Consider the following 13,022-nt stretch of genomic DNA (forward strand, 5'->3'; position numbering starts at 1 on the left):
TTTCTTTTTTCCGCCGTCCTCCGTTTTAACACAGACATACCGGGTAGACTCACTCACGAACCTAACAAACCAGACGGACACAGAAAAGGGGGGGGGGGGGCGAGCTCATTGTCTTCTCTGTGTTCACCGAATCTACTCTTGTCTATTCTCAAAGGAGCAGCTTGTACCCGTGGGCGTTCTACTTACCGTCTGCCCTACCTGTTCCCCTTTTACGCGCTGTCTGTACTGGTTCCTCATAGGAGAATGCATCTAGTTATATTATGGCATGATGGTGGCGGTATTTACCCCCGGGATGTCCGAGTGGTCTAGCCACTTGGTCCAAATTTTAAAGAAATTTGTGCCGGTGTCGTTGACCAGACTCGTCAACTGTTCCATCCGGCAAATATACCAGATTCTGTTCCGAATTTTTGTAATTGTGGGTAAGTCTGGGAGCTTCCACAAAGCTGCGAGTTCGCACCTCATGGCTGTTGCAAAATGTGCAATCAGTTTTTGCGCCGGTCTGCCTATTCCCCGAGTGCGCCTGCCCAGCAGGAACAGCCAAGGGTCCAGGGGGACCGGTCGTCCGAGAATACTCGTTAGCCAATCCTGGATTTCCTCCCATAGAGGAGCCACTTTTGGGCAACCCCACAGCATGTGAAGCAAGTCCGCCTGTTCCCCACATTGTTTTGGGCACAATGGTGGGTAGCCTTTGACGAACTTTGCTAATCGTGTTGGGGTGAGATACCACCTCATTAGGACTTTATATGCATTCTCCTTTAAGGTGGTGCATATAGAGCTTTTCGCTGCTGCCAGTACTATTGTGGACCAGTCTTTGTCTTCTAGCGTCTCCCCTAAGTCTGTTTCCCATTTAATTCTATAGTTCAGTTTAGTGTCAACGTCCTGTCCAGGGCAGACCACCTCTCTGTATATCCGAGAAGTGAGTCCCGATGTGTCCGTGCCTCTGGAACACAGCTGCTCAAAATTTGTGCGCTTGGGGCGTTTGGGAATTTTCATATAAAATGCTCGCACCTGGAGGTATCTAAAAAATTCGGAATTGGGCATCTCTGTTTCTGATCGAATTTGTTCAAATGTTTTGAAGGCTTGGTGTCTCTCCAGGTGTAGTAGCCTAGTAATACCTTTTGCTTTCCAGACCGCGAGGTTCTTGCGTAACATACCCGGAGCGAAATCAGGGTTCCCCGTAATCGGGGTCATAAGTGTGTGCTGGGTTGTCAGGGCACACTTGTGTTTGGTGTTCTCCCATGTAGCCAAAGAGCATTTCACTGCGGCCAGCGGTTCACTTAAGGTCTGTTGTATTTTTTTGGGTAGCCAAATTAGATCCTGTATCTCTACGGGGTCACAGCAAGCCTTTTCCAACTCAACCCACCTCCGCAGGCTAGGCTGCATGTGCCACTGAGTAATTTGGGATAATTCTGCCGCTTTGAAGTACGATATCAAGCAAGGTACCCCCAAACCTCCTCTAACTGTTGGCCTTGTAAGGATGCTATTTTTTATACGTGATTTTTTATTACCCCAGACGAATTTCACCATAGAGGACTGTAAACGGAGGATGTCGTCTCTGATCACTTGTATCGGAAGGGTCTGAAACAGATACAAGATTCGGGGGAGGAGATTCATCTTAAGGCACTGGATCCTGCCGATCCACGAAATTGTGTGGCCTGACCAGATCCGTAGATCCTCCTTCAGAGTCCTAATTAGCCTGGGGTAGTTGGCTTTGTAGAGGGCGTCGTAGTTTTTGGTTATATAGATACCTAAATATTTTATGGAGGAGGCTTGCCATTTGAAATTAAAATTCAGTTCAATCAATTTTTCTGTGACCTTTGGCAGGTTGATATTTAGTGCTTCTGATTTTGTCTGATTGATTTTGAATCCCGAAATCTTATTAAAATTATCTAGCAAACTGAAGACATTTGGCAGAGAGGTAAGGGGTTTGGATAACATTAGTATAATGTCATCTGCATACAGGGCCACTTTGTGTGACTGATCATTAATCTGTATACCTGTTATATCGGGGGAGTTGCGGATGTGTGCCGCTAGGGGTTCTATACATAATGCAAAAATGAGTGGGGACAGGGGGCATCCCTGTCTGGTGCCGCTCTTTATAGGAAAGTCATCCGACGGGAAGCCCTGGTGTCTGACCTTCGCCATCGGTTCCCTGTAAAGAGCCAGAATAGCTCCCAACATTCTCCCCCCTATGCCGAACACCCCCAGCGTCTCTGTGAGATAGGGCCAATCAATGCGGTCGAAGGCCTTTTCAGCGTCCAGACTCAATGCCATAGACGGGATGCGTTTTCTATGTGCCAAATCAATTAAATCTATTATCCGTCTGGTATTGTCTGTAGCTTGCCTCCCGCATATGAACCCTACTTGATCGGGGTGGACCAGCTTCGGCATGACTAAATTCAGACGGTTAGCTAGCAATTTGGAGAAGATTTTGGTGTCTGAATTGATGAGAGATATACAGTAGCGACATACTTTATCGCACTAAATGCCGGCGGCATGCCGGGATCTACCCCAGCTGCCGCCAGTAATAACCGCGCGCCGCCGCGTTTCCCACATGCACACCCCCTCCACCTCGCGCGCAATTTACTCTCCTTCCGGACCCCGAGCCCGGCTTCTGCTCTGCCCCTCTGCTTCCCCGCAACCCCGCTTACCTTAATTTCATCTCCAGGGGTGTCGGGGAAGCCTGCGGAAGCCGGGGAAGATGGGGAAGCCGGGCGCGCGTGTGACTGTGACGTCACAGTGCGCCGCCACGCGCCGCGGCTACCCGCTTCCCAGCCGCATACAGCCAGCGGCTTTTGCTCGAATAAGAGCTGCCGCTGCTGTAGGCCGGTAGCTTTTGCAATCCGCTGGGTCCTTTCCTGGTTTGGGGATCACTGTTATAGACGCTTGGAGCATTTGGCCAGGGATAGGGGCACCATCTAAGAATGAGTTAAATAGTCGGGCCAGGTGAGGCCCTAGTGTTTTTCTGAATTTTTTATAGTACAGGTTAGAGAAGCCATCCGGGCCTGGGGCCTTGGACGGCTTTAGTGCTTTTATTACCTCTGATATTTCCTCACCTGAGAAGTCTTCCTGTAATGCCTCCCTTTCCAATCTGCTCAGGCTGGGTAGTTTTGCCTCAGTTAGAAATGTCCTCAGCTGCCTATGAGTGTTCTCACAATGGGAGACCTTCGCCCCATCATATAGGGTCTCATAGTAATTTTTAAATGCCTCTACAATTTGTTTGGGATCAGAAGTAAGGTCACCTTTCTTGGTTCGAATGGCTTGAATATGGAAATTACGGTTACAATTTTTGAGTTTATTGGCAAGTGGGGTATCTGGCTTGTTCGCTTTCTAATAGTATCGTCGCCTAGACCAGGTCAGCTCTTTCTCCGCTCGGGAGGACATCAATAAATTTAGTTTTGTTTTAGTGTCGCGCCAGGCCTGTAAGGTCTGCGCTTGTTTGTTATTTTTGTCTAGGGCAGAGAGGGCTGTTAACTCTGATTGGAGAATCTTAATTTTATTTTCCCTTGCTTTTTTCCGCCTACTTGCTATCCCTATGAGCTCTCCGCGGAGGGTCGCCTTATGGGCCTCCCATAGGGTGGATTGAGATGTCACGCTACCGACATTCTCCTCAAAATAGAACCTGATTTTATCCCTTATTGCCGTTTCAATTTCGGGGATTTTTAGCAGAGATTCGTTAAGCTTCCATGTCGCTCCTGGTCTGTCTAGTCTGAAATCTGTGCACCGCAGCTCGATGGGTGCATGATCTGACCATGAAATATCATGGATGCCCGTATGGGAGATCTGCGAAACCATTCTATTGGACACAAAGAGGTAGTCTATCCTGCTGTATCTGTCATGTGGATGTGAATAGAATGTGTACTCCTTCTCTCCCGGGTGTTGTTCCCGCCAGATATCTACCAGTCTGTTTGTCTTGAGACCTTGGGTCCAGATTGCTCTGCTTTGTGTGTGTTTCGGTATTCTGGGCGTGCACCTGTCGGCTTTCGGATCTAGAGTGAGGTTGAAATCCCCACCTAGTATTACCCCGCCTTGTGCCACTCTATGTAGAGTTGTAAAGAATTTTGTAAAGAAGGTATCGGCCCCTTCGTTGGGAGCGTAGACATTGGCTATTGTGAGGGGTTGTCCACCCACCTCGCCTACTATTATTAAGAAACGCCCGTTCTTGTCTTTTTTTGTTAGAGTTGTGTTAAACGCCAGGCGGTTGTGTAACAAGGTTGCTACCCCTCTCTTTTTTACATTGGCTGATGCAGAAAGCCATGTTCTATATCTGGTGTCCAGATACTTAGGGGAACTGGTCTTTGAAAAGTGGGTCTCTTGGAGTAGTATTATGTCGGGGTCCTGTCGTCGGTAGTCAGTAAATGCTATTTTCCTTTTTAGGGGGCTATTAAAACCTTTTATGTTGTGCGATAAGATGGTGAAATCCTTACCCATTGATGTTTTCAGTGTGGAATGCTGCGTTACCTCTTTCTATCCGGGTCATGTTGTGCTTCAGCGTATGGTTCAGTGAACTGCTTTGTATATTGCTCGTCTGTATAGGGGAGAAACATTGGGGTACACACATTGGGGACATGGAGGAGACAACAAATAAACCTTGGTAACTTTCGGCGACATCAGGGGACCGAGTCCCCCTGGACGCCTGAACTGCCCCTCGTGGGGTTCCGGTTCGGGTGGGCCCACCTCTGACCATGTCAGGCTGAGCTTGACCCGTTTTCACCGGCCCACCGGGGTCTTTCATGGGTCCCTTGGGGTCTAACCCCCAAGTATCCATGAGGAGACTCATGCCGACGTCAAAGGGGCAACCACCCCCCCCCCCCCCCCACCGTTTTTAAACATAGTTTATGGAAAACCTTCGTAGCCAATACGACCGTTCAGCATCCCCAGGACCGCAGGCAGCGTTGTTGTGAGTGTAACTTATCTGTGTGGGGCACTCTTCCTACTTCTATGTTCCTGCCTTCTGTAGGGTCTCTCTATTACTTGTTACCTACATGGGCCTGTGGGTAATGTACTCCCCTCCCTCTACGCATTCTGTTGCTGGGACTCTTCCTTCTGGTGTGTGTGTCCCTGTGTTCATGCGCCCCTTTGGCTGCTTCCGCCTCTGGTGTCCTCCGTGTGGAACTATTGGGGCCTAACCTACCTTCGCTGGGTATTCTCCCTCTCCCTACTTCCCCTGGTGTGCTGTCGCTGCCTGCCCGGACTATGTATGACCCTGCGATTTGTCCGGGATAGCTGCCTTTCCGGGTCTTGCTGCGGTTTTGGCGCTTCCGAGTGACGTAGCTCTTCACTTCCCCAACCGGTCGCCTCTACCAAGATGGCCGCGCGGCCATATCCGGTGACATCCTTCCGGTCTTTGGTCTTTAGCAGCCGGATGTCGATGGGAGCGTACGTCTTCCCGCGCTGGGCTCTTCTTCTTCCGGCCGTGCAGCTTTCATCCCGCCACGAGTTACGATGCCGCCATCTTCCTTTGGTGCGTGCCACGCGCCTCTTCCGGGTTGCGGGGCAGCCAGTATCACCGGCATTGCAGGTAGGTTTCTTTTTTTCCCAGGCTTGGCTTGAAACCTTGGGGCAGCGTGTAAATGTCCTTTATTGAGTGGGTGGTGCTGTGGCATTATGAAGTCTACTTCTGCTCCTAGGTGCTAGCGGCCTTGTTAAACCAAACTTCGTGCCATAACTTGTAGGCAAACAAACAGATTAATAGTGTACATTTTATTTTGGCAGAACTTTATTCACTACTTCTCCTGCTCAGTGGTAGCTCGGGTCTTCCGGGATGTGCCGGCCTGTTGCCACTCATTGTCCGGTTCTGCCTCTTTCCGTGGGCTCCTGGCTTCTCCCGTTGTTACCCCCAGCCTGCGCAGGAATTCATCCCCCTCCTCTGGGTTTTTCATTGAGGTGGCCCTTCCGTTCCTGATGACTAGCAGTCCAAACGGAAAGGTCCACCGATATCGGAACGCTCTGTCTCTGAGGAGGCGGGTGATAGGTTGTAGTTTCAGGCGTCTGGCCAGGGTCAAAGGGGACAGATCTTGAAAGAGTTGTAGGGAGACCCCCTCAAACTTACAGGCTTCTTCCCCACGGGCTTTTGTGAAAATTGCCTGCCTGGTGCGGAAGTAATGCAACCGAGCAATCACATCCCTCGGTTGTGCATTCGCCAGCGGCTTGCTCCTTAAGGCTCTGTGGCATCTATCCATCATTAATTCTGCCACTGGGGTGTCGGGGAGCAGCGTCGCCATCCATCTTGTGAGGAACTCTTCTATTTCCCCTATGTCCTCGGGTATGCCGCGGACACGGATGTTACTCCGTCGGTCCCGGTTCTCTGCGTCCTCCTGGCGCTCGGCCAGCTCTGTAATTTGGTTTTGCAGGTGGGAGGAACGCTTTTCGGATTTTTTGGCCGCTGAGGAGACCGCCACCATTTTGTCCTCCAGGGCCCCAGTTCTTGCTCCCAGGCCCTGTACCTCCTGCCGGAGTTCCTGTATTTCGGCTCTAAACAACGACTTCATGTCGTTGTATAGCCGGTCAAAATCACAGCGCCGTACGGGCCGCTGTTCTGGCGTCTCCTCCCGGTCCTCCTCGTGGTCCGACCCCGATCCTGGTGCTGAGCCGGGCGCCATTTCTGCTCTCCCGTCTCTGGATGTGGATCGGCTTAAATATCGCCTGAGATCTCCCGTATTCTTCTTTTTTGTGGATGGCGGGGCCATCTCTGTGGGTTCCGACGTCGGTAGCAGAGAATTTGAAGTATGCACTGTGCGTTTGTATTGCCTTTATTTGAATCTTGCTTTGGCGGGGGTAGGAGCTACTAGATTAGGCAGCTATTCCCCTCACCATCGCGCATGCGCCTCACCTGCACACAGAAGATTAGTGGCCGAGCGCACAAGATTTCTTTGTTCTAGCAACCTCCTCCACCCACTGTAATTTATGTCCTCAATCTGACCTTCATTTTAGGCTATACGCTACATGTAGTGGGGCCCTACTTACAGTATGGTAATGGTCTCATTGTAGGCTCATTGCTATCTCACCCCATTGTACTGTGCTACTGTTTATGTTGGCACAGTATATATAAATGGCAATAATACATTGCTGTACGCTCCGAGAAATAACCCATTTGAAAATAACAATGCACTCTTTGCTTTACAGGGTGACATTGGTGTGGGTGAGCCTGGCCCTCGAGGACCCCGTGGACTCCCAGGTCCCAGAGTAAGTAATTCTCTACCATTTACAGGAGCTGTGATACTGAAACTACCCAACAGTAGTCTCTGTCATTTGAAGGCTGTCCCACTCATTGGGAAGGCTGTCCCACTCATTGGGAAGGCTGTCCCACTCATTGGGAAGGCTGTCCCACTCATTGGGAAGGCTGTCCCACTCATTGGGAAGGCTGTCTCCCTCATTGGGAAGGCTGTCCCACTCATTGGGAAGGCTGTCTCCCTCATTGGGAAGGCTGTCCCACTCATTGGGAAGGCTGTCCCACTCATTGGGAAGGCTGTCCCACTCATTAGGAAGGCTGTCCCACTCATTGGGAAGGCTGTCCCACTCATTGGGAAGGCTGTCCCACTCATTGGGAAGGCTGTCCCACTCATTGGGAAGGCTGTCTCCCTCATTGGGAAGGCTGTCCCACTCATTGGGAAGGCTGTCTCCCTCATTGGGAAGGCTGTCCCACTCATTGGGAAGGCTGTCCCACTCATTGGGAAGGCTGTCCCACTCATTAGGAAGGCTGTCCCACTCATTAGGAAGGCTGTCCCACTCATCAGGAAGACTGTCCCACTCATTAGGAAGACTGTCCCACTCATTAGGAAGACTGTCCCACTCATTAGGAAGGCTGTCCCACTCATTAGCAGTCATAAGCTTCAGTGGAGTCTCAGTGACCTTTTTCATTAACCCCTTTCAGTACAAGATGACTAAAATGTTATTTTACTATGGCCCAGACTCTACAAATCTCCCTCATCCTTGTCCTTGCACCGGGACTAGTTATATTTTACACGCTCAAAGCCCTGGCTACACAATGCCGGTCTGAGTGACCGTCCTGTATAGAGTCTACAATATGATTTTACGGTTTTTTTGTAATATTTAAAGTAACTTCAATGAACATTGTCTCAGCTGCAGCAGCTTATACCCGGGCTGCGCCATCTTTCCCTGCTGTGCCCCCCCCCTGCCTGCTTCCCTCCCTGCTCGCACCCCCCCCCTGCCTGCTTCCCTCCCTGCTGTGCCCCCCCCCTGCCTGCTTCCCTCCCTGCTCGCACCCACCCCCCCACCCCCTTCCTTACATTGTCTCTGGCTCCTGGTGTCAAATAATACCGCGTTGTCATGTGACATCACGTGACCCCGCGGCGTGATTGAACGCCACGTTGCCATGGTGACGCATCACCGAAGTTGCAGAGGCCTCAAGCGATCCCACAACATTCATGTATATGCCTTGGAGAAGAGCGCGGGGTCTCTGCAACCGCCGCGCCCCCCCTGAAAAATCTCAGGCACCCCTGACTTATACTATTGGCATTCCATGCACAGCACAGGAGCACCCATAAAATTTGCACCCCAGGTATACACACTGAGGCACAGAGCATGCAGTATTATTATCACCCAGTTACAGGTGTACACACTGAGACACAGAGCATGCAGTATTATTATCTGCCTGTTACAGGTGTACACACTGAGGCACAGAGCATGCAGTATTATTATCTCCCAGTTACAGGTGTACACACTGAGGCACAGAGCATGCAGTATTATTATCACCCAGTTACAGGTGTACACACTGAGACACAGAGCATGCAGTATTATTATCACCCAGTTACAGGTGTACACACTGAGGCACAGAGCATGCAGTATTATTATCTCCCAGTTACAGGTGTACACACTGAGACACAGAGCATGCAGTATTATTATCTGCCTGTTACAGGTGTACACACTGAGGCACAGAGCATGCAGTATTATTATCTGCCTGTTACAGGTGTACACACTGAGGCACAGAGCATGCAGTATTATTATCTCCCAGTTACAGGTGTACACACTGAGACACAGAGCATGCAGTATTATTATCTGCCTGTTACAGGTGTACACACTGAGGCACAGAGCATGCAGTATTATTATCACCCAGTTACAGGTGTACACACTGAGACACAGAGCATGCAGTATTATTATCACCCAGTTACAGGTGTACACACTGAGGCACAGAGCATGCAGTATTATTATCTCCCAGTTACAGGTGTACACACTGAGGCACAGAGCATGCAGTATTATTATCTGCCTGTTACAGGTGTACACACTGAGGCACAGAGCATGCAGTATTATTATCACCCAGTTACAGGTGTACACACTGAGACACAGAGCATGCAGTATTATTATCACCCAGTTACAGGTGTACACACTGAGACACAGAGCATGCAGTATTATTATCTGCCTGTTACAGGTGTACACACTGAGGCACAGAGCATGCAGTATTATTATCACCCAGTTACAGGTGTACACACTGAGGCACAGAGCATGCAGTATTATTATCTCCCAGTTACAGGTGTACACACTGAGGCACAGAGCATGCAGTATTATTATCTCCCAGTTACAGGTGTACACACTGAGGCACAGAGCATGCAGTATTATTATCTGCCTGTTACAGGTGTACACACTGAGGCACAGAGCATGCAGTATTATTATCTCCCAGTTACAGGTGTACACACTGAGGCACAGAGCATGCAGTATTATTATCTCCCAGTTACAGGTGTACACACTGAGGCACAGAGCATGCAGTATTATTTGCCTGTTACATGTGTACACACTGAGGCACAGACCATGCAGTATTATTATCTGCCTGTTACAGGTGTACACACTGAGGCACAGAGCATGCAGTATTATTATCTCCCAGTTACAGGTGTACACACTGAGGCACAGAGCATGCAGTATTATCACCCAGTTACAGGTGTACACATTGAGGCACAGAGCATGCAGTATTATTATCACCCAGTTACAGGTGTACACACTGCGGCACAGAGCATGCAGTATTATTATCTGCCTGTTACAGGTGTACACACTGAGGCACAGAGCATGCAGTGTTATTATCACCCAGTTACAGGTGTACACACTGAGGCACAGAGCATGCAGTATTATTATCACCCAGTTAGAGGTGTACACACAGAGGCACAGAGCATGCAGTATTATCTCCCAGTTACATGTGTACACACTGAGGCACAGAGCATGCAGTATTATTATCACCCAGTTACAGGTGTACACACTGAGGCACAGAGTATGCAGTATTATTATCTCCCAGTTACATGTGTACACAATGAGGCACAGAGCATGCAGTATTTTTATCACCCAGTTACATGTGTACACACTGAGGGACAGAGCATGCAGTATTATTATCTCCCAGTTACAGGTGTACACACTGAGGCACAGAGCATGCAGTATTTTTATCACCCAGTTACAGGTGTACAGTACACACTGAGGCACAGAGCATGCAGTATTATTATCTCCCAGTTACAGGTGTACATACCGAGGCACAGAGCATGCAGTATTATCTCCCAGTTACATGTGTACACACTGAGGCACAGAGCATGCAGTATTATTATCACCCAGTTACATGTGTACACACTGAGGCACAGAGCATGCAGTATCACCCAGTTACATGTGTACACACTGAGGCACAGAACATGCAGTATTATCTCCCAGTTACGGGTGTGCACACTGGGGCACAGAGTATGCAGTATTATCTCCCAGTTACGGGTGTACACACTGAGGCACAGAGCATGCAGTATTATTATCACCCAGTTACAGGTGTACACACTGAGGCACAGAGCATGCAGTATTATTATCACCCAGTTAGAGGTGTACACACAGAGGCACAGAGCATGCAGTATTATTATCACCCAGTTACATGTGTACACAATGAGGCACAGAGCATGCAGTATTTTTATCACCCAGTTACATGTGTACACACTGAGGGACAGAGCATGCAGTATTATCTCCCAGTTACATGTGTACACACTGAGGCACAGAGCATGCAGTATTATTATCACCCAGTTACAGGTGTACACACTGAGGCACAGAGCATGCAGTATTATTATCTCCCAATTACATGTGTACACAATGAGGCACAGAGCATGCAGTATTTTTATCACCCAGTTACATGTGTACACACTGAGGGACAGAGCATGCAGTATTATTATCTCCCAGTTACAGGTGTACACACTGAGGCACAGAGCATGCAGTATTTTTATCACCCAGTTACAGGTGTACAGTACACACTGAGGCACAGAGCATGCAGTATTATTATCTCCCAGTTACAGGTGTACATACCGAGGCACAGAGCATGCAGTATTATCTCCCAGTTACATGTGTACACACTGAGGCACAGAGCATGCAGTATTATTATCACCCAGTTACATGTGTACACACTGAGGCACAGAGCATGCAGTATCACCCAGTTACATGTGTACACACTGAGGCACAGAACATGCAGTATTATCTCCCAGTTACGGGTGTGCACACTGGGGCACAGAGTATGCAGTATTATCTCCCAGTTACGGGTGTACACACTGAGGCACAGAGTATGCAGTATTATCTCCCAGTTACGGGTGTACACACTGAGGCACAGAGCATGCAGTATTATCTCCCAATTACGGGTGTACACACTGGGGCACATAGTATGCAGTATTATTATCACCCAGTTACAGGTGTACACGCTGAGGCACAGAGCATGCAATATTATTATCACCCAGTTACAGGTGTACACACTGAGGCACAGAGCATGCAGTATTATCACCCAGTTACAGGTGTACACACTGAGGCACAGAGCATGCAGTATTATCACCCAGTTACAGGTGTACACACTGAGGCACAGAGCATGCAGTATTATTATCTCCCAGTTACAGGTGTACACACTGAGGCACAGAGCATGCAGTATTATCACCCAGTTACAGGTGCACACACTGAGGCACAGAGCATGCAGTATTATTATCTCCCAGTTACAGGTGTACACACTGAGGCACAGAGCATGCAGTATTATCACCCAGTTACAGGTGTACACACTGAGGCACAGAGCATGCAGTATTATTATCTCCCAGTTACAGGTGTACACACTGAGACACAGAGCATGCAGTATTATTATCTCCCAGTTACAGGTGTACACGCTGAGGCACAGAGCATGCAGTATTATCTCCCAGTTACAGGTGCACACACTGAGGCACAGAGCATGCAGTATTATTATCTCCCAGTTACAGGTGTACACACTGAGGCACAGAGCATGCAGTATTATTATCTCCCAGTTACAGGTGTACACGCTGAGGCACAGAGCATGCAGTATTATTATCTCCCAGTTACAGGTGTACACACTGAGACACAGAGCATGCAGTATTATTATCACCCAGTTACAGGTGTACAGTACACACTGAGGCACAGAGCATGCAGTATTATCTCCCAGTTACAGGTGCACACACTGAGGCACAGAGCATGCAGTATTATTATCACCCAGTTACAGGTGTACAGTACACACTGAGGCACAGAGCATGCAGTGTTATTATCTCCCAGTTACAGGTGTACACGCTGAGGCACAGAGCATGCAGTATTATCTCCCAGTTACAGGTGCACACACTGAGGCACAGAGCATGCAGTATTATTATCTCCCAGTTACAGGTGTACACACTGAGGCACAGAGCATGCAGTATTATTATCTCCCAGTTACAGGTGTACACACTGAGGCACAGAGCATGCAGTATTATTATCTCCCAGTTACAGGTGTACACACTGAGACACAGAGCATGCAGTATTATTATCTCCCAGTTACAGGTGTACACGCTGAGGCACAGAGCATGCAGTATTATCTCCCAGTTACAGGTGCACACACTGAGGCACAGAGCATGCAGTATTATTATCTCCCAGTTACAGGTGTACACACTGAGGCACAGAGCATGCAGTATTATTATCTCCCAGTTACAGGTGTACACACTGAGGCACAGAGCATGCAGTATTATTATCTCCCAGTTACAGGTGTACACACTGAGGCACAGAGCATGCAGTATTATTATCTCCCAGTTACAGGTGTACACGCTGAG

General features: G+C 48.9%; 1 protein-coding gene across 1 annotated transcript in view; it reads left to right on the top strand.

Moving 5' to 3' along the window:
• LOC142494625 (uncharacterized) overlaps nt 1-13,022 on the top strand; it is a 439,963-nt gene that overhangs the window by 271,779 nt on the left and 155,162 nt on the right. Inside the window, exon 82 of the mRNA XM_075599056.1 lies at nt 7,126-7,185. Within this exon, the coding sequence (XP_075455171.1) occupies nt 7,126-7,185 (60 nt within the window). The remainder of the gene's footprint in view (nt 1-7,125; nt 7,186-13,022) is intronic.

Source organism: Ascaphus truei, chromosome 5, assembly GCF_040206685.1.
Source record: "Ascaphus truei isolate aAscTru1 chromosome 5, aAscTru1.hap1, whole genome shotgun sequence".
Taxonomy (NCBI): Eukaryota; Metazoa; Chordata; class Amphibia; order Anura; family Ascaphidae; genus Ascaphus; species Ascaphus truei.